We start from the raw sequence: 22,069 nt of genomic DNA on the forward strand, positions 1-22,069 counted from the left end.
GTCTCACTCCGCGATTTCGTCGCTTTGCTACAGGTAGCAAAAAGTACATCCGTTCGGCCCCAATTTTGGGGAAAGCCATAAGCCGCGCGTGGCGCTGTCGCCACCTAGCGGCCATATCTGTGCTGATCGTAACAGACGCGTTTTGTTAGAGAGTGAGTCATCTGTAATTAGTACTATTATTTATTCTGTGACCACGTTAAAAGCTAAAAGGTTCTATAAATCAAATTAGGAAAATGTTAGAAAATATAAAAGTCTAAATTACGTAGAAAAATGCTTTATTTTCATATTTACACAAATTACGTACTTAATACTCTATAGTAACCTTATCCAATAACATAAGTATTAAATTTGCCTATTTCTAATCAATATTATGTATGACATTGACAATCATAAAAATTACGATTTTTAAGAAGGCTTAAAAAAAAGTATAATTCCCTCTTTATATCTATTCAGGTAGTATTTTTGTTTACATAAAATCATTAATTTGTATTATTCAAAGCAAAATATACCTAACAACCATTGATATAGAATAAAGAACTTCTTTTATATTAAGAGATTAAAGAAATTTCTTTTATATTAAGTCAGTGCTAACAACACAATCAGTTAGGTTATATACATGGTCAACCAAATCGTGTCAGTAAAAAAAGGCGCGAAATTCAAATTTTCTATGGGACGATATCCCTTCGCGCCTACATATTTCAAATTTGCCGCCTTTTTCTACTGACAAGATTTGGTTGACCCAGTATAGGTTTATACATAAGGCCGTATCCGGACGAATTTTTCGCCAATCTGCTTAAATTGTCCGATCAAATCGGGCCGTGCGGACGCAAACGCCAATTTGGCTCGCCGAATTGAATTCAACCGCCGATTATGACCGATATTACCGATAAAATGGGGCGCGAACGCAAGAATACCAATTTCTCACGCCAGTATTTTCGTTTTGGGGCATTTTTTCAATTTGAATGGCTCTAATATCACCATAAATCTAAAATTGGTGATTAAATTGGAAATTGACGCCAATTTCATTTCTGTCGGTCGATTTGATCACCCCGTCTGGACTGAGTGAGTACTGAGTGAAACTTATAACAGTAGGAAGTAATAGAAATCAATAAAACCCTTTTTTGTATTTATTACATACCTATACATACAACTGTTTACCAGTCTTTTAAAATAGATAGTTGAACTATCAATTCAATTAATTTTTCAAAATATCTACCTACATTCAATGTGTAATTATTTATATTTTACAATATCTAAAGAACGGACGCTTAGCACGAGGAATTTCATACATCGACCTGCCTATTCTTATCTCTATCGCACGCGTATTATTCTTTTGCTGTCCCGCTCGCTCGGTGTCATTGACTGCCGTCATCATGAGCGGGACAGGAATATAATTCGCGCCTAGGGGCTATTCATAAATTACGTCATTTCAAATTAGGGGGGGGGGGGGTCAAAAATAGATGACGTAAATTATGAACAGCCCCATACGGCGAAACCGTGGCTACGCGCTACGAGCGTCGTAGCACTTAAAGTCTATTTTTTTATTCGGTAGACTGAAATGACAGTTAATAGTATGAACATGAAATGTCATTTCATACTATTAACTGTCATTTCAGTCTACCGAATAAAAAAATAGACTTTAGTGACATATCGTCGCTGTGCCTACAAAAGTCGCTATGTGATTTTTGTCGGTTTTTAGGTTTTAATGCCATTTTGAACCTTATTTCTATACGTATATGCTCCAAAAACAGCGTGGAGCTTATTTCAATATTTAAGGATTTAACAAATATAGGTATGTGATGCCTATACAATGAATGCTCTTCCTATAATCGCTAACTGGAATAAATCACATAACTACATTAGCTTATTTGAACGACAATTATAGACGTGCACTCGCTATGTGATTCTTGGCACATAGCGATATTTTCTACAAGTTTATTGAAAAATTATTAGATGCGCTTGCGCCCGATATGTAGTTCCTCGCACATAGCGATATTTTTGTACTAGTTGGAGTCGATGCTATGTTTCGAGACCGTGCGTTTTTTGACTCATGGCGGAATTTTCTTATAACAATCCAGTATCCAGTCAACCGTATGTTATAGGTACTTTTACTTACCCTCAAGTTGTATACTAAACGCGTACATAAACATGTTCATTTTAAAGTGAATTATTATTGATTTGGCACTGAAAAGTCATCAAGCAAAATAAGTAAATTAGTGTACAAATAATTGAGTTTAGTGTTTTCGTTAAAAGTTGTTGGCAGTTTTAAAGGTAAGTGAATGGAAAATTAGAAACACAACACCAGACTGAATCACTCAACAGCAAACATCTCAACACCCAGTGACGAAATGCAGTGGCAACTAAATTTCTTCGAGTGTTTATTTGAGTCCCGTGCAAGCGAAAGATTATATAATAGATTCACGTTATTCAACATTAGTGGAAGTTCGAAGCAACGCCGTAAGTTGAGAGACAAGCCTTGTAATCATGGAGCAGCTCAAATATCTGTCAGAAGTTTTTCATGTGCTGCTGTAAATGACAAGATCCGGAATGATACATTTGAGTATTTTTGGCAATTATCGACATGGGGCGCTAAGAAAAATCATACATAAATGTTTCAAGTATAAAACATATTGCGACTTGCGAAGACGAAAATCTTCCACAGTTGTACATCAAGACTTTTGGATTTGATTGCTATTTACCAGGCTAAAATGGTATGGAAATACGAGTCTGTAAGGAGATGTTTCTAGCTATATTTGATTTAAAAAAATATACCTTACAGGTATGGATTCGTTCTACTTGTGGCCGTATTGAACCAGATGATATAGGTAGCAAGAAAATTCGAGGAGTAGGATTTTAACACCTCTGATAATTTAGCGATATTAACTAAACCACTCAGATTTGACTCTGTTAATAAGTGGCTGGAATAGGTATATACCAAGTCACTACTGTCGACCAAATAGTACCAAAATATTTTATGTAGAAGAGTCGTTTGAATCCTTTACTCGTATGCATACTGTGTATACTACCTACTTGGTGCCAAGAACAAAATAAGTATGCTATTGGGAGAAAGAAGTTGAAAGAAATATTAGACGACAACAAAATTTCAATTTACAAGCCACGTAAATACCGCTGTGACCCTTGTGTTGGCTACAAGCAAGGAAATATTAATAGTAATACCTACCTAGTTATAATAAAAAAAGTACGTAAACTATTCATTCGCGATTAAACTTTAATATATTGACTTACATTTTTTTTTCTGTTTTATTACTTTTATTGAACACCCGCATCATTTTATTAAATAACCATGTGACGATAAAGCACACAAATTGTATAAGGTCCTTAATAATTAAATCTAGCCATGTACAAGTAAGACACTTAGATGTTATTTATGACTCAAACAAAAATCGCTATGTAACATATTTATGAAAAAGTATTTTTTTCACGCTATTGAAACTAAAATATAATTTCAGGTAATTCCGTAAGGTATGTTAAAGTGCAAATACTTTTATCATAAAAATATTGATTTGTATATGTTCAATAATTATCGAAATAAACAGTTTTTTGTGTCTCCTGAAAAGTAGGTTAAAAACACATGGCGACTTTTGCACGCACAGCGACGATATGTTAATGAACACAAAATTTAATCCTATAATTTTAACATTTTGAACTCTCATAGCTTGAAAACACAAAACCTCCGTTTCTCTCAGACTGTATGTTTTGTGTTCCAAGCGATTTAGGGGAAAGTCTGTGACATAGTGTTTTGTGTTCCAAATCTAAGAATACTGAGGTTTTGTTTCAAATCTAAGAACACCGAGGGGGTCCCGTTGTTTCTCATAAAGTTTTGTTTGTCATATTATTATTAGTCATAAAACTGAAACCGTTAACATTTCAGGATTTTCGTTAGGTTATCCTATAGATAGGTTAGGTTAGGTTTGTTTTAAGGCAATCCTGAAAAGTGACGCGTTTCTGAGCCAAATGAATTATGACTAACGAAAATTCGGGCAAACAATACATTATGGCTTAAGAGCCAACAGGAGTGGTCATTTCTCCATACAAACGTACTCGACTGTTTCCTCCGTGGGTTTTGAAGCTAGAGCAATGATTTTTTCAACACAGATTAATATTGTCAATATCTGTGTCGGACCGTTTTGCTTTTTTTGATATTTTTGTTTTTTAAGGCGCTAGAGCCCTTCAAAAATGGCCAAAATGGCCTAATTGACTATGCCGCAATAAGAGGCGTGCTATTCAAAACTGACATCAATTAGTCAAAAAAGCAAAACGGTCCGACACAGATAATGTCATAATCATTTAGATTTCCAAATTTGATTACGATTGGTTAAGTTTTGGAGGAGGAAACAGTCGAGTACGAAACCTCGATTTTTGATATTTTTACGCAGGATTTTTCGCCTTGTCCTTATCGCACTAGTTTTAGGAGCCGCTTCCGTTAGCGAGACGGGTATATTTACCTAAAATATTTAAATCTTAGCTCCTGTTGGCTCTTAAAACTATTTGGGAAACAATAGAGACCCATACTGAGGCTTTTCAAAATGTCCGTCCTTAACCTATTGACAATGACGTATACTTGGACCCGTGACTCAGAACACGCGGTCCTGGTACCCCGAGTCTTGCACGGAGGCCTGGGGCTTGGGCGCCGCCCCGGCCACGTGGTGGTGGTGCCTCAGGTGCCCGGGCCTGCGGGGAGGGGCCAGGTACTCGAACATGCTCTGCGTGTGCTGGGCGAGCATGTTCGCCAACTCGCACGGCATCGGGTCCGTCCAGAAGAAATCGTGGTTCAGCGCGGTGTCGGCGTCGTACCTAATGTTTAAATAATAGGGTATTTGACTGTATTTAAAATAAATTATTTTACACCATAGAGAAAAAAATACATAGAGTGCTCACTCCTAACATCAGTTTTAGTACCAAAAAGAATATTAGCATCTAGCATCGAGCAGCGGAACTATCAGTACTGCTACTTGACAATAGATGTAGCACCGACCGGAAAGTCTTATGCTGTTGAGATAAGACTTTCCGGTCGGTGCTACATCTATTGTCAAGTAGCAGTACTGATAGTTCCGCTACTCGATGCGAGATGTAGACACTGAAATTAATAGTCTGAACTGATGTATGGAGTGAGCACTCTTGTCTTACTATATTTCTCTATGACCATGCATGAAATAAAGCACCAGAAGATTAATAGAGAAACGTATACAGCAGTTATTTTTAGACACAATTTCTATTTTAAAACCCGTATGAAACTATAAAGAGTAGGTAATTTGATTGTGACGTCACGTACTAGTGTTTACATAGTAGCATAATCGTTTTAACAGTTCGGAAAAAGGAACTGATTTGACTAGTAGTCAAATACCCTATTCTAGCGTGGAATCTTGTGCGTAGTGAGGGATTCAAGTGCCTCCCTGAGATGAATAATTTCGAAAAGAAGTATTGATTTCGAAGTTTTTTCAGATGACTGCCAAACTCACCTCTTTGCCGGATCTAGCTGTAGAAGCTTATCCAGCAGGTCGCAGCCGTAGGGGTCCTTCACGTACGGCTTTAGCCTTTCCTGTTGCCAGAAGATGGGGTAGTTATGGTGAGGTTAAACTTAATCTTCAAACGCAAAAAATAATAATTACAAGCTTCTAGACTAGGGCTTGCAATTCGAATATTCGAATTTGTCGAATATTCGACCTGTTTTGATATTCGAATATTCGGCCGCTCAGGTTTCGAATATTCGAATATTTTTAATTACTATAAAAAATCTATGTCATCCGCTGTAGTTACAGTTTCTGTGTGTTTTACGGGTATTTACAGTGAATGAGGAACGGTAGGTACCCAAATACGAAGGAAATAATATTTTTACTGTATTCCTCTCGATAGACTTCGTGTATACAGTGAAACCTAACTCAATTTAAAAGAAAACGAAATCAAAAAGTATGTTATTTTTACGGTGCGTAAGTTTTAAGTTAAAGGGTCATTCTGTTTATTCAGTATAAGCGTACGTTAAGCGAATTTGCCAAACCTGCCCAACTTGGTAATCTAACCATGCACCTTTAGCTGACGAATAATCCACCCAGTACTCAACTAACTTTTTCCCTTAAATATTCCAATATTATATAATTAGCCGACTATTAGGAATAATAACTTGCCAAAACAAATAAAGATTTAAAATACAATGAAATTAAAGGCCTTTTTACAGGCCTCTGAGTGATTACAAGTTAATTTAAATCGGAAAATAATTACCTACTAAAAAAATATCTTACATACCTAGGTGCTAGGTGTTTGGATGGTTAAAGTTATATTATTTCACGCAACGACGCATTTATAATAAGTTTTATCTAGAAATATTAAATACGTCTAATTTTGACGTTTTACTTGTTTTTATAAATGTGGGCATCTTATAAATAGTAGGATGATAGAATCTAGTCAATTAAGTGGATTTCTGCCAAATATCCTTAGTTTTAGCAATATTTAAAAAAAGGTTTTGAATAAAACGATAATAAACCGATTTCTCGTTCCTTTTCTTATTTTTTATAATATTCGAATAATTTAATATTTATATCTAAAATTACAAATTAAAATTATAAATTAAAAAAAAAAGACAACGCTTCAAGTCGTTCCCGGCGCAAAAATGCCCATGATGCTCGCAGCATTGCCACGCTGGATCACCAGGGACAGCCTTTGCACGAGGAACGACTCGGAGCGGGGGCCTTCCCCTTTCTGTCTGAGTCGACGTCCTAAGTCGCGTGTGAAGCGTTTCGCGTCGGCTCCCCAGCAACCCGCCGTTTCAACTGCGAAAGGGACGATTATGTAGGCAGGGGAGAGGGGATCATATTTACGACGCTTCACATCCGCTTGTGTTTCCGCTGCCGCTCCGGCCACGCGTGAGGTACGGCTGACATGGGAGGCGGCGAAGGTGCTGACGCACGTAGCGTCCCATACCAAACACCGCCCCCTTTCCCAAGGTACCAAAGTCAGGCCATCAGGCCGTTTACCGTCGGTACGACTAAGACCTGGTGGCTCAAGTACCGATGGCACACCAGCTGATCTAAGGGCCCGCTGGATCGTATCGTTTAGGGCAATAATTATTCGAATATTCGAATACGTCGTCAGAAAAAGTCGAATATTCGAATATCTGAAAGTTTCGAATATTTGCAAGCCCTATTCTAGACATAGACCAAGCTAAGTTGGCACCAATTTTGATAGCCCAGACGGTGCAAGTGTTATTTAAACGTCATACTCTGATAGGAGTTCGACTTTTAAAATAACACTTTCACCGTCTGGGCTATCAAAATTGATGCCAAGTTCGCGTGGTCTAACTCTATTATATTTTGTCTGTAACCAAATCAACAGCCTCCGACAAAGCTGAAAATTTCCATAGGTAACATCCTGCACATTACATTAGCGAAATACAGTTTAATATAAGCCGTTTACTTTCAACCCACCTTAACTTTCCTCTTCTGACCCTTGGGCAGTTCCATCTTGTTGTACAGGTCTAGGGCTTCAACGCCGGGCCACACGTCCGGGGTGCACGACCCACAGAGCTGGGAGATCAGGATCAGCTGCTGCTGTTCAGTGGCGCCCTGTAGACGAAAGTAAGGTTATTAAGTGCTAAACTTAAGTCACTACATTTTTTTTTCTTAATTTTTAAAGGGGTTTTGTCACACAGTGACTATGTGACTATGTGAGATCAAGTAATAATGTAGTAGTGTAGCATTACTTACACTACTACATTATTTTTAAGTATAGGTTGCACATCATCCTGGCCTCGTCCGATAGAGGCAATGCCAGGACGACGTTGCAACTCCCTAAGTTGGTAGTTTTGATAAATGTCATGTTACTCCTCAGCGCCTCGTTGCGGACACATTCCATCAACACATGGTGGACGTCTTCTATTTTATCACACTCAGAGCAGTTTGGTGTTGCAGCAAGTTTCATTGAATTTGTCACTACTTGCACAGTCACTATTCTTGCTACCGCTGCAAAACTTCGCGTCCGGAACACCATGCTGCATTCTAGAACTCGCATTGCTGACGTTGGAAAAAAAACCGCCAGGCTCAAATGGGACTGGGCCGGCCACGTCTATCGCATGCATTCGGATAGGTGGGCTAACATAGCCACCAAGTGGATGCCGACGAAGAAGCGTGGGCAAGGCAGGCCCAGGCAGAGATGGCGGGACGTTTTTGACGCCTTCCTCAACAACTGGCCGGAAGAAGCACTGAATCGGGAGTCATGGAGAACCAGGGGAGAGGCCTTTGCCCAGCAGTGGGACACACAAATAGGCTAAGAAAAAAAAAAAAAATAAAGGTTCAGATTGTGTTAAATTGAATTAATTTTTGCAGTTTTCTTCCAACCTCAATAGCCCTTTTAGTTTTGCAGATGTTACCTCCATTCTGTATTATTTTTCATCTATAATTAAGCTGCTACATTTTATTATTTATTTATTTTATTTTATTTTATTTATTTGGAGATCCAACAGCTATGACATTAACATAGAAATTTTAGTAGATACAGGAAGCCAATTATAGGAACTCACAGATAGTAACATAATATTAAACTAACAGATACTACTTATTACTACTTATTTAACACATTCATTGCCACCCAGCCAAACAAGACATCCGCGCCAGGCCTAAAAATTTCGTCATATAAAGGTGTAGTACCACGATCCCGACTATCGGGTCGTCCGGCCTGGGAATGAAGTCATAAAACACCCGATAGTCGGGTTTTCGGCACTGAATGTGTTAACCAACATACCTGCATGATGGGTGACCGTGTCCACATCTCCGCCATGATGCAACCTGCACCCCACATGTCCACTGGAGGTCCGTAGTTTCGGTCACCTAAAATATGTTTTAATTTTGAAATGTCCATGACTGAAATCTGTGATCTTGAATTTATTTTTATGATATAGAAGGCAAACAATATTGAATTCAATCTAAAAATATGAACTATGGTAGATATACATAATTTTTTTTTACCTAATAGCAGTTCTGGAGGCCTGTACCACAATGTTACCACTCTATTTGTGTATTTATTCACTTGTCCAGACTTGGCAACACTAAAGGCTCTCGCTAGACCGAAATCAGCCAGTTTAAGAATCCCATTCTTGGTTATTAACACATTGGCAGCTTTCATGTCTCTATGTAATATCTTATTACTGTGTATGTAATATAAACCATTTAATAACTGCTGCATGACCTTTTTAATCTCTCCCAAGCTAAATTTGACGTTCATGTTTGATAATAAACCAGCCAAGTCGTGTTCACAGAAGTCAAAGACGAGGTAAAATGTCGACCTATATTTATTATGCAATGTTGCCTTTGTTCTGCATATTTCTATCAAATTAACGACGTTCTCGTGTTTGAGGAGCTGTAGGATCTTTATTTCTCGCAAAGCCGTGATCGGGAAGCCTTCCTTCTCATTGTCCATGAGAACTTTTTTCATTGCAACGAATTTTTTCGAAGAGTTTCTAGCCCGTGCTTTAAAGACCTCTCCGAAGGTTCCCTGGCCGATTTTAGCGACTTTTTCATATTTAGAAGACTCGTCACAGAAGGGAAAGTCGAAATCTTCTATGTATTTCTCCTTTTCCCTCATACTGAGGATTGTGGAGCTGGTACTGATGACTGGCGGAGGCTGCTCGCGAGGAGCGCTCACGCCCTGCATTTTGGCACTAATCTTGGTAGCTTTTTGTAAACTTCTCTGTAAAATAACTTTTAGAAGCGCTTGGGAAATTCAGGATGTATCATTTATAATAATATTCGTTAATTAATTATAAACAAATCCCATTTGCCACATTCATGAATTTCACAAGAGATTGACAAGAGAAGGTAAATCAAAGGTAAATCATAGGTAAATTGTCAAAAATTAAAAAAAAGAGACGACAATTTGTTTGAGACATTTGGAAAAACGCTCAAATATACACTTAATTTATGCGCAGCTTTATAGCGTTCCTATTTACGCTATACGATATTCCAACAGGATATCGATCCAAAATGACGGTCCATGTAAGCTACGTGTAAAGGAACGGAATGTTTCCTGTCATCCTCTCGAGCGTAGATCTCTTTATTTGTTATTTAAATTATAGGATAACTGTATATACATTAAAATACAATACTCAATGATAAAAGGTGAATATAAATAAACAGTTCTTATCACTGCCTTCCAACCTACAGTGAATTTTGTAAGTGCTACGTGTAAACAAATTTTGCAACGTATTATCGACCCATACTTTATAAGTAGGGCATAATGTTTGTGTCTGTTTTTGTTCATTTAGCGTTATCATTAGGTCATAATGCAATTGAAATACCGGAAACGCCCTTTATTCCTTTCTATGTTACGTGTTGTATTGAGCGGTGGCCATTTCAAATATAAAAACTGTTCTGTATAATTTAGTCGGCATTTTACCCACTAATTAGCAAGTGTTAATTAATTTAATGCTACTAATTAAATTGCCCGGCTGCAATTACTAGTAAGTAGTATTTTTTTTCTGTTAAAGTGGTCCATTTTACTCATAATAGATCATAATAGTGGGTGGACACTTGGACAGTGACAATGTAAAATCCAAAAATAGTCCCAAAGTAAACACAGATTTGCTAAGTACTTATTTACATGAGTATGTATTATTTTGAGTTGACACTTCTCATACTAGTATTTAAAAGTCTGTGTTATTGAGCTATATTTTATTTTAATATGAGTGCTACTTCCTCAAGTAGAACATGAGTGAGTCAGGTGTGACAAAACATTGTTGTTTACCTTCAGGTTTGAAAATATTAATTTTATGAATAAATTAAACCACATACTTTATGAAGCATTATTAAATGTAGTTAAAGATTCATGAAGAAACGAATAAATAAAGGGTTAATAGGGAATTTTACACGAAAGTCTGCATAGGGGGTGCCACTTCCACAATCCGTCACAACCTAAGGGTGTACCGCAAACGAGAGTCATCAATGTCATATTTTATTGTCTTTGAAAACTTGTCAAACAACAGTAAGGCACAGTCAGTGTATAAGTTACTCTATGGTTTACGATTGGCGCTAGTGCTTCACTCTGGCAGCAGAAAATTGCAGTAATAACCCCTATTGTGAAACTGTATTGAAAAAGTTGGATTTGCAAGTTCTTTCTGCCTTTTTTTATTATAAAAAATATGAATGCTAATTAAGTTTTATCTCTAATTTAGTATTATGGTTAACATAATATAAATTGTACCAACCTCGTGAATTACTTGTACATATTTTGAATTGGTGCAAATTATATTTTGCCAACTATATTAATATGCCATGTTTTTACAGAACAGCAGTAAAATGGCGAGTGAGAGCAGTTCTGCAGTATTAGACCTGAATGACGACCCGACTGAAGACACGGACGCACCGAGCGTCACTGAAGGCACACAGGATGGGTCCCCGCTCATCATGGAGCATGGATATGATATAGCTGTTAAGGTATCCTATCCTTATAAATGAGTTATGTCCGTTTAGAATATTTTCACGCCTGCATACAAACTGAATGTAAAGATTTATTTTATTTTGTAACACCTGATAAGGTGAAAAGGGACAAAGTCAAGTGACCAGTTCTCCATAAATAACCCTCCTTTTTCTCTATGGAGTATGGATACTAACATTATGGAAAATATTTTTACATAATTTGATGTATATTAAACTTTACTATGCCCACTAATTATATTATTCTATTGTCTTTATTTAATTATAAGAAGCAACTAAATTATACTTGTAATTATGCGAAATTAAAAATATTATATGTACCTAACATTAATACAGGGGAAAAAATACAGTTTCGTTCCACCAATCCAATTCCAATAATCTTGTGAAGTTCTATCTTTTCTTTATGCTTCTGTGTATCTGACATTAAGTCCACCATTATGCATTTTTAAACGTTTTGTGTAATTATTAAAATAAATCAAATTAAATCTTGATAATAATGTATTTCCTACATAATCCTGGTTGTGACCACCAAATTGTAACAACCCCCTCAATATTGATCTTTATCTTTTATTAGGTGGACGCTCCAATGAAGCAGCTCTCAACGTTAGAGACGTTCGTGACATACCGCGTGCGCTGCGTGTGCGCACGTTGGCCCACGCCTCCTCACGTGCGTCGGCGGTACAACCACTTCAAGGTACAGTACATTAACTGGCAGGTACAGTTGGACCAAACTAACTGCAAACAAAAGGGAAGGAAGTGTCACCATAAATGTCAAATTTGAAAATTGACTTATTCTGGTATTTTCACATTAAAAAAGATGGAATGGGTGGACTGTAATTGAATTTAATTATATATTAGTATTTACAATGAATTAGAAAAACACAATTTGAGACGACCTATCAATAAAACCCGAAGATCTATAATGACAATTTCCTTTTTTTGTTAATTTTGAATTTGAAAACTAATAAGAAGAATAAGCCTCTAAAGAGTCTGCAACATACACGTGGTTGGTGCAAAAGTTAGCTTAGATATACTCTAAAAGCTTTGGATATACGTTTTACTCCTAGGCGCGTCAAATACCACTCGCAATTTTGTGCTTGAAAACCGTTCCTGAATGACAGCTTGGTAATGTGACACATCATAAATGGTCTGAAGCTTTCCAATAGAGTATTTGACTACTAGTCAAATCAGTTTCTTTTTTAGAACTGTCAAAACGATTTTGATACTATGGAATTTATATGAAACACTAGCATGTGACGTCAGTATCGAATTACCTAATCTATATAGTTTTATACGGGTTTTAAAATATAAATTGTGTCTAAAAATAACTGCTGTCTACGTTTTTATATTAATTTTCTGGTGCTTTACTTCATGCATGGTGTAAAATAATTTATTTTAAATACAGTCAAATAACCAATTATTTGAGGCAGTCGTCACTACAAAACTCTCGCTATTTAATTGCATAGCCCGTTCTCTTATGGCCTCTAAATTTAGGTGTGATTCACTGTCTCATTTAGTAACAAATACGAACACACCCAAAGTCGGGAATAATGTACCACCGTTTAATTCTTGTATAATTTGTACAGGTGCTCCACCGTCGCCTGACTAACGCCCACGCGTGGCTCGCGCCGCCGCCACTACCGCCGCTGCATTCAGCGCGGCAGCAACTAGACCGCTATGAACCGTCCTTCGTGTTGCTGCGCGCTATGGCGCTTGACGCTTTCCTTAGTAAGTAACCAACCTCTACCAGCCCTAGTAGCACTAGTGTTGAGTCGCTCACTCGTGAGGCACCTCATTTGTACCACTCATTTTGTTAATTTGTCGCAGTACTTCGTACCGCAAAAATGTCTTACTTCACTCCTCTATTCATTCACACACGTCAAATTTCAAAAAACTCTTATCTGTTCAAATTCACTCGCGAGTCTCGCGACCCTCAAAACTCATACACTCCTTACAACTCGCAAGAGAGTCACTGGATCGCGCGAGGCACTAGGTGCTCGCGTGCGTAAAGGAAGTGATGAATACATAAATATGTATATACATTAAAAAAAATTGTCGCTGTTGGAATTAATGGAATAGTCGACGCTGGAAATATGCTAGTACCTCACCTCATTTGAAGTAAGACATTGTAACACCAGATTTTAGAAAATGAGGTACTCATACAAACTCATTTTAAATTGATGTCCTACCCATCACTAGCACGGTCGCATTTTTATCGTTTGTCACCATGCCTGTCAGGTTCTAACAAGTATGTACCTAAGTGCGAAAGTGACGGGCATAGTGATAGTCGATAAAAATGGAACCATGCTGAGCCCGCAGCGGGGCGACACGCCTTTCGGGCATTCTCGGCTCTGTTCGGCTCAGCATTGCTCCGAGCAGTTATTAGGGTTGGCACAACTTGACGTCCCTTTGCGTGCACGACCACGACCACATATAAGATAATGACTTGAATTTTGACAAACCTAAATAGCCGAAAAAATAGTGCCATTGGAAATTAAGGGACAACACGACCCGTCCCTGAACCACTGTCAAATTTCGGTTTTGTAGGAAGTGTCCTTTCTGTATGGTCTCCTATTATTTATTCTGTACCCACAAGTCGTTAAATTACCCTATTAACTTCCATTTCAAACTTTTATCGGAGAGCTACAATGCCACAGACAGACAGACATTGGCGTCAAACCCCTCCTTTTGCGTCGGGGATTTAAATGAATAGAGATTGCATTCATTGGGCATTTAGGCGTTCAATCGGAACACTCACCACAAAATAATTTAAATTTGCATTGTGTTTTTGCACTAAGAGACACCCCACACTAGCGTCTCCCCGAGCGTCGGCGTCTAGCCAACTCTACGGCTGCTGCTCGACGCAACGTTGGCGCAACTGCGCAGCGACGCTATTCTCCATAGCGCTGAACGCCGACGCTCAAAAGACGCTAGTGTGGGGCCATAAGAAACGATACTTCTCTTTACAGATCGTGTCGCAAAGCATCCTATTCTAACCCATAGTGACGATTTCCGTCTCTTTCTCACCACACCGGACGAAGAATTGGATAAGGTAAACTAAAATATACAATAACATATTACTAATAATATCTGGGAGACAGAGCTTTGCTCGGAAAACATATAAATATCATAAATGCTAGATCGATTTTTCGCCCCCGAAAACCCCCATAACCCAAATTTCATCGAAATGCTTAGAGCCGTTTCCGAGATCCCCGAAATGTATATTAAATAAATAATCAAGAATTGCTTGTTTAAAGGTATAAGATAATCGTTCTCTGAGTACCTGCAAACAAATCTTCTTGAGCTTACTGTGGGACTTAGTCAATCTGTGTAAGAATGTCCTATAAATCCTATAATATTTATTTATTTATTGTCACTCGACTAAATGTTTTTTTTTTTTTTTAGGTATTCAAAAGTGAAAGCAGCGCCCTTAACTTGTGGGGCTTAAGCTCGTTGTACAGCGGCGGTGAGGCTAAACCAGCTAATGGGGCCAGGTAAGTCCAAATAACCTCCTAAGGCCTGGGCCCAACTGAAAAAACCGCATCAAAATCCGTTGCGCAGTTTTTAAGATCTAAGCATACATAGAGGCTATTCATAAATTACGTCATTTCAAATAGGGATGATGACACATGTTGAATTTTATAACAAAATCTAGTAAAATAGATAGCAAACGAGCAATTTATCACAATAATGTGGATATTAAAATAAAATATTGAAAAATTACAAAAATACAGGACCTGAAAGTTTCAAAACTTAAGTTTTTTTTTAACTTCCAAAAACGATAAAAGTAAGGGTACCATTCGATTCCTTACATTTCATGCAATAAAATATTGTATAGCAACTATATACATAAACGCAATATTTCACCGACAAAAACGCAATTTTCTTGTTCTGTCCATACTACACGATGGGCGATGACGTCACGGCCTCTGGCCGTTTTGTATAGGGCGTTTCGCGAGTGAAGTGCGACTGTCGGACTTTGACTACAATTTCTGACTTTTGTGTTACTTTAATGCAATGGGTCCCATATAGACATTTGATCCTAAAAACAAACCCGATCGATTGATACCATAAAAAAAATTAGTCATGTAGCCTATTTGTCTGGACATCGGATGATGGTAGCATGACGTAGGAGGAAACGGGGTCATTTGAAGCATGATTTTTGGATGATTTTGGTCAAAAGGGGTCAAAAATCGTCGAAAATAGATGATGCAATTTATGAACAGCCCCATAGGGACAGAGAGTAAGCGACTTTGTTTTATACTATGTAGTGATATAAACATAACTGTTATTGTTTATTTTAGGGTGAAGGATCCGGAATTCAGCTCGGCCGGGGACTACCTGCAGTCGCTACAGCAGAAACTGACGTCACTCTGCGCTCTCACCACCAAGCTGTATAAGGGCTCCACTTCGCTTGGCACAGAGCTCATCGGGTAAGACTCAATAACTAAGGCAGTGTGTATTGTAGAGTAAAGGATCCGGAATTCAGTTCAGCCGGAGACTACCTGCAGTCGCTACAGCAGAAACTGACGTCGCTCTGCGCTCTCACCACCAAGCTGTATAAGGGCTCCACTTCGCTTGGCACAGAGCTCATCGGGTAAGACTTTATATATTGCTATTGTTTATATATTGTTCTTCATACAAACGTAGTTACGGTCTCATTTTAAAACGAGTAGCTAGTTTGCTCTGAAAGTCTGTACTTACAAATCTTACAATAGGATAAGGTATATATATCTATGTTTGTAATTAGTTTATGTAGCTTCAGATACTACAGTTAAAAAAATACAGTGAATTTAAGTTGTTCATTCAAAACTTGTTTTTGATCTATTTAGTTTATTTTATAAACTGGAGCTATATAAATTAATTACAGAACTAGATATACCTTATGTCATTGTATGTCCAAAGTTTCATTATAATCCAACTCGTAGTTTTAAAACGAGAATAGAAATTGCGTTTGTATGGAAGGTGAAATTCGGCACCGCCGAATATAAGAAAGCTGTAATATAAGAAAATCGTTCTTTATCGGCCCCGTCGTTGGGGGCCGCTTTATAACTCTAGAAAATAATTATGAATTCAATAATTCAATAAACTACCGTTTCGTCTAGCTAGCTATTCAATACAAATACAAATAATTTACTATAAACAATAAATAAACTAGGTTCCGTACCCAAAGGGTAAAAACGGGACCCTATTACTAAGACTCCGCTGTCCGTCCGTCCGTCCGTCTGTCACCAGGCTGTATCTCACGAACCGTGATAGCTAGACAGTTGAAATTTTCACAGATGATGCATTTCTGTTGCCGCTATAAAAACAAATACTAAAAACAGAATAAAATAAAGATTTAAGTGGGGCTCCCATACAACAAACGTGATTTTTGACCGAAGTTAAGCAACGTCGGGCGGGGTCAGTACTTGGATGGGTGACCGTTTTTTTGCTTGTTTTTTTTCTTGTTTCGCTCTATTTTTTGTTGATGGTGCGGAACCCTCCGTGCGTGAGTCCGACTCGCACTTGGCCGGTTTTTATGGTTTAGATATTGCTCGCTAGCTATTTGACGACTGGTCTGGCCTAGTGGGTAGTGGGTCTGTGAAGCCGCGGTCTTGGGTTCGAATCCCGATAAGGGCACTTATTTGTGTGATGGGCATAGATATCTGGTCCTGAGTCTTGGGTGTTTTCTATATATTTATGTATATGTATATCATATACATTGTTGCCCGAGTAGCCATAACACAAACCTTCTCGAGCTTACTGTGGGACTTAGTCAATCTGTGTAAGAATGTCCTATAATATTGATTGCACCAATATACTAATGGCGTTATTCATAAACGGCCGCTAACTTAATCAGTTGATGATCTTCGCGTGTCCTTATCTGTCGTTATGCCATAGAGAGGGACAAACTACGATCAACAGTTTATGAATAACGCCGTTAAACACTAAAATAAACACAGGGTTCCATTTCGCCGCTACACTTACATTACACTCATCTGATGACAAAAACACCCATACTCCGAATGAAAGAAAAGCGACATTTCCATCAAACGATTGTTGCAGATATGAGGTCGAGTGAGTATAGCGACGATTTGTGTTTATAATGTTATGTGCTTGAAACCAATGATTTATAACTCAAGATAGGTTATAGGCGTTCCAAAATTGAAGCGCTTAACTTGTGACAAATTGGACAAGTTTCCTTTAGTCGCGGCTGGACAAGCGAGGAATGTGCACGTGCTAACGAGCTCCCGTACACCGAAAGAGAAAGGGTCGACCTTATGTTTAACAACGAGTGTGACAAAGATGGATGAAATGAGAAAATTAATCAAAAATAACAGATTTCTTCGTAGGCACAGAAATAAATATGGAAGTATTTTTTGTGCTCCTCAAGTATGAGTATAACCTATCTATGGTTATTGACCGAAGCGTAGCGAAGGTCTACGTTTTGACTCGGGCATTTTGCTTTTGTATGTCCGGATGTTCTCCTCTACAGGTCACAATTCTCAACCGATTCTTGTGAAATTTTGTGACCAGATTCTATGAGTAAATATTTTTTTTGTCGATCCCGTTTTTGGAAATTTTTAAAAATGGAGGTGTTGTGATACCTCGCGCTTAAACAAATAGTCGTATCGATATCATAAGAGTATTTTCTTTTTGAGACATATTTACATAGTAAATGGCAAAAAATGCAGAAAAATTGTATTGCTGGTTTAGGCGGTATTTAGATATTTAGTTTGTACTCGAGAATGAGTAGCCGAATTTCGTCAGCTTAGCTAAGAACTATCATGGCGCATTTTGTAAACAATCGCTTTTTTTGTTTGCACACAGAAAGTCTGGGTTCGATCCCCAGTAAGACATAGCTTTTTGTATTTTTTTTTTCACTTATACTTCGTATTTTTTTTAAATAAATAAAAATCTTTGTATTGTTGATTGATCAAACCGCTGTTTGGCGCTGTCATCGTGCACGGTCCCAATAAGCTATGCTCGCGAGGTCTACAGCTCACAGAGCCACTAGTAATGTTATGTGCTTGAAACGTGGTAAAACATTTATTTGTAGACTAAAGCGTCCTTGCGACGCGTGGTCCGTGCGCGAGCGGGGGCGCGTGGCCGCCGCCGCGGCCGCGGTGGGCGCGGGCGGGGGGGCGGCGGGGGCGGCGCGCGCGCGCGGGGGGCTGCGCCACCGCGCCGCGCTGCCGCTGCTGGCGGCCTACGCGGCCGCGCACGCCGAGAAGATACGGCAGAGGGACGCTTTGCACGGTACGTATCAACATATACATTCTTATCAACAGGCAATCTTTCTGTTTAATAAGTTACCAATCGAATTAAAATCTATTTTAAATAGCAAATTGTTTAGTGTAAGACTCAGACAGCATCTTTTAAAAAAATCATATTATTCTATAGCAGATTTTGTATCAGACGAGCAATATTAGTGTTTATTCTAAGACACTCATCTCTAATGGTGAATTAAATTTTTAATTTTTTATGTTATTGTGATAGGGATTTATTTAGTTATTATTAAGTTGACTGACATTTGACTGGAGACTGGCATTTGTAATTATTTTTTAGTAAGTGAGTAATTTTTAATTTGGATGTGTGCTGTGAATTTTATTATAATAATCTTGTAATTAACTGGTGACATTTGTAAGTGTAAATTGTGATTCTGGAATTCTATCTTCAGTATTTTTTTTTTTTGATAACAATGTACATCATTTTAATTTTAATTTTTAAGCTATTCAATGTTCGACACAATAATTATTGTTCAGAATAAAGAAAGAAAGAAACAACCTTTAGGCAGGCGTGTCTCACTCCGCGATTTCGTCGCTTTGCTACAGGTAGCTAAAAGTACATCCGTTCCGCCCCAATTTTGGGGAAAGCCATAAGCCGCGGGTGGCGCTGTCGCCACCTAGCGGCCATATCTGTGCTGATCGTAACAGACGCGTTTTGTTAGAGAGCGAGTCTTCTGTACTTAGTACTATTATTTATTCTGTGCTTTAGGGCTCATTTAGGGTCGGTTGCACAAAACTGTTAAATCATCGTTAAAGAGTTCGCAAAATTTTTATGTACGGAAAGTTTCATAGTAAAGCGCCGGCTGACGTTGATCAGTCTATCAAATGTGGTCGGTGCAACTGGCCCTTAGACGGTACGAGAACTCGCATTTTGCGAAAGTAATATATATTTTTTTCTGTTTCAGCAACATTTGTGGCTGGCAACAACTCGGATGAACTTCATAACAGGTAAATAATAAAAAATTTCTACTCCCGTACTTTTATTTGTCATTTAAAGGGTCGTGCACACACCTTTAAAACCCTACCTTATAGTTGTCAAGATAAGTCTTTAGTCTATTCCCCAAAAAAGAATTTGTGCATACACGCAGTATCTTTTTGGCGATTTTACGATACTTCGTGTAATGACCACTTTAAAAATATTGAATGAAATACAGTGTTGCCAACCTTATTTTAAATGTCATCTCTGACAAATAAGTGAACCATAGACATGTTTTTTTTTTAAATTTCATTCATTCATTCATTCTTATCCCGCCCGTAGCCTCCATTTTTGCTACTTCTTGGATTAAAAATATTTGTTAAATTTACAATTTTATTTCAAAGTAAGTGCTTGGTCGTAGAAAAAGTATTGTATGCAACGTGGTTTAACTGAGTCAAAAAATACTCATGGCGTCTTTATTAACAATTTTCGGCTTCGCCTCAAATTGTTACTCACGCCACTCGCCTTTTTTGACCTCTCTTAAACAACGGTTGCATAAAATACTATAATATGATATTTTTTGTATATAGATGTTTTTTTAATCAACATTAGAGATGGATATCATCCATATTCATGATTTAACTTTCATGCAGAAATTTCAGTTTAATAATAACTTTTTACCGTGGGATAATAAAATAACTATTCATTTCCAGACTGGAACAAGCTTCCGAAGCAATCCGCTCCGAGCTCTCCGACTGGATTCCAAAAACCCAATCCGAGATCAAAGCCCTACTCCTCGAACTAGCTGACCGACAGGTAACCATCCACTCCCAAACCCTCCAGGGCTGGGAGAACGCCCTCAAACTCTCCACGGAGACCGACCTCGAGCAACTCTTCAAAACGGTCTCCAAGACCGCTGTACAGAACCTCAGCCCGTCCAAATGCAGATCGGTCACTCCGACAGAGACGGAGAAAGATTTTGATGATATCGACATAGAGAATATGTCGAATGACTCTGATGATAAGGAACAGATAGGCGCTGTGTCAACGGAGCAAAGCTCAAAATCCGATGACAGGAGTGATCCGCTGCAGGAGTTTTCAGAAGTGAATTTGTCTTCGTGATATGATTCCTTGTTTTTGAACGTTGTGAAAGACATGCATTGATTAGGGTTAATTAAAGCAGGTAAATTACTGGTATCAATTCAGACTAGAGGAATATTGTCAAAGTAAATTATGTAGTCAGTACATTACTGCTATCTTTCTACACAAATGATTAACACTTTTAGAACGCCATTTGACTTTGATCCTTATTTTTCACTGATATGTGTTAAATTTGTTAAATATCAAAAAGTATCGCCATCTACTCGAGAGAATATTCCTCTATGTCAAATTCTCTTTGATATCAATAAAGTTTAGTTTAGAAATATATTAAAAGTGGAATAAATCACCAAGATCTCGTTCGAGAACAGCAAACCACCATATGCGCCTTTAGGGAGGCGCCCTAGCGACATCTACCGTACTATGCATAATAGTATTCTGTATATTGTATTATTAAATATTAGTATTTTCCTTAAAAGCCAGTAGTCACCCAACTCTCCACTATTTAAAATCCCTCTATATGATATTTCTAAGTGCATAACAAAATTGTAATCCAATAGAATTAGCTTCAGAATAGGTACATAATTTTTACACACATACGGTGCAATAAAAATGTATGGAAATTTATGTATAAAATGGACTTTTGTATGTAGTTTTTGAAGTATAGAAATAGTGAAATCCATGAAATTTTGTGCAACCAAATGCAATTCATTTCTAACACTATCTTTATAGTTGAGTTTATGACATTTTTGGTAATTTAAGTTTCAATAAAATAAAACACACTTTACACACGCAATGGATTTTAACAGTTCAAAACGATTCACTTTATTTTTAAGACCTCATTCTGATGAAATGAGTGAACACAACTCTTTTGGGTTTTCTTTGGTAAAAAAATTAGATGGGAACTTTCGGAATTACTTAGGTACAATAGGTAGGGAAGTCCCCTACCAAATTGGTGTCTCAACTGCTTATTTCAGTGCCAATCTTTGGGTTGTTAAATCCAATCCTATCAAAATAAATAAAAACGTCTATAACTCCAACATTCTTTTTGTCCCAGACTCCCAGATCAACTATTTATCCGGAGAAAACCCAAATAAGGGGTCATCCATTAATTACGTAACACGAATTTCTAGGTTTTTTGACCCCTCCCCCCTCCTTGTCACACTTGGTCACATTTGGCAAACCCCTCCCCCATAGTGTGACGTCACATTTTTTCTACGAAATCGCCAAATCGAATTAAGTACCTAAGTATTATTAATATTTTATCAAAGTATTTTGGACTATATAAATATTAGTAATTTTATAACCCAAAACTGCTTAGGAAAAAAAATTAAACGAATAAAAAC

At 37.8% G+C, this 22,069-nt stretch overlaps 2 protein-coding genes across 2 annotated transcripts; one reads left to right on the plus strand and one right to left on the minus strand.

Moving 5' to 3' along the window:
- Nucleotides 1–4,560: 4,560 nt before the first annotated feature.
- Nucleotides 4,561–9,805, minus strand: LOC134659489 (cyclin-dependent kinase 9). Its single transcript, XM_063515133.1, has 5 exons — nucleotides 8,976–9,805; nucleotides 8,752–8,837; nucleotides 7,440–7,577; nucleotides 5,481–5,560; nucleotides 4,561–4,815 (listed from the first exon to the last, which is right to left on the minus strand). The coding sequence occupies exons 1-5, from the start codon at nucleotides 9,658–9,660 to the stop codon at nucleotides 4,596–4,598; spliced, it is 1,209 nt and encodes a 402-aa protein (XP_063371203.1). The 5' UTR covers nucleotides 9,661–9,805; the 3' UTR covers nucleotides 4,561–4,595.
- A 230-nt stretch (nucleotides 9,806–10,035) lies between these two features.
- Nucleotides 10,036–21,063, plus strand: LOC134659809 (sorting nexin-7-like). The gene is made up of 10 exons (XM_063515513.1): nucleotides 10,036–10,465; nucleotides 11,289–11,438; nucleotides 12,013–12,132; nucleotides 13,025–13,166; nucleotides 14,408–14,490; nucleotides 14,844–14,932; nucleotides 15,743–15,871; nucleotides 18,481–18,680; nucleotides 19,615–19,657; nucleotides 20,339–21,063. The coding sequence occupies exons 2-10, from the start codon at nucleotides 11,301–11,303 to the stop codon at nucleotides 20,745–20,747; spliced, it is 1,353 nt and encodes a 450-aa protein (XP_063371583.1). The 5' UTR covers nucleotides 10,036–10,465; nucleotides 11,289–11,300; the 3' UTR covers nucleotides 20,748–21,063.
- Nucleotides 21,064–22,069: the final 1,006 nt, after the last annotated feature.

Source organism: Cydia amplana, chromosome 25 (assembly GCF_948474715.1).
Source record: "Cydia amplana chromosome 25, ilCydAmpl1.1, whole genome shotgun sequence".
Lineage (NCBI taxonomy): Eukaryota > Metazoa > Arthropoda > Insecta > Lepidoptera > Tortricidae > Cydia > Cydia amplana.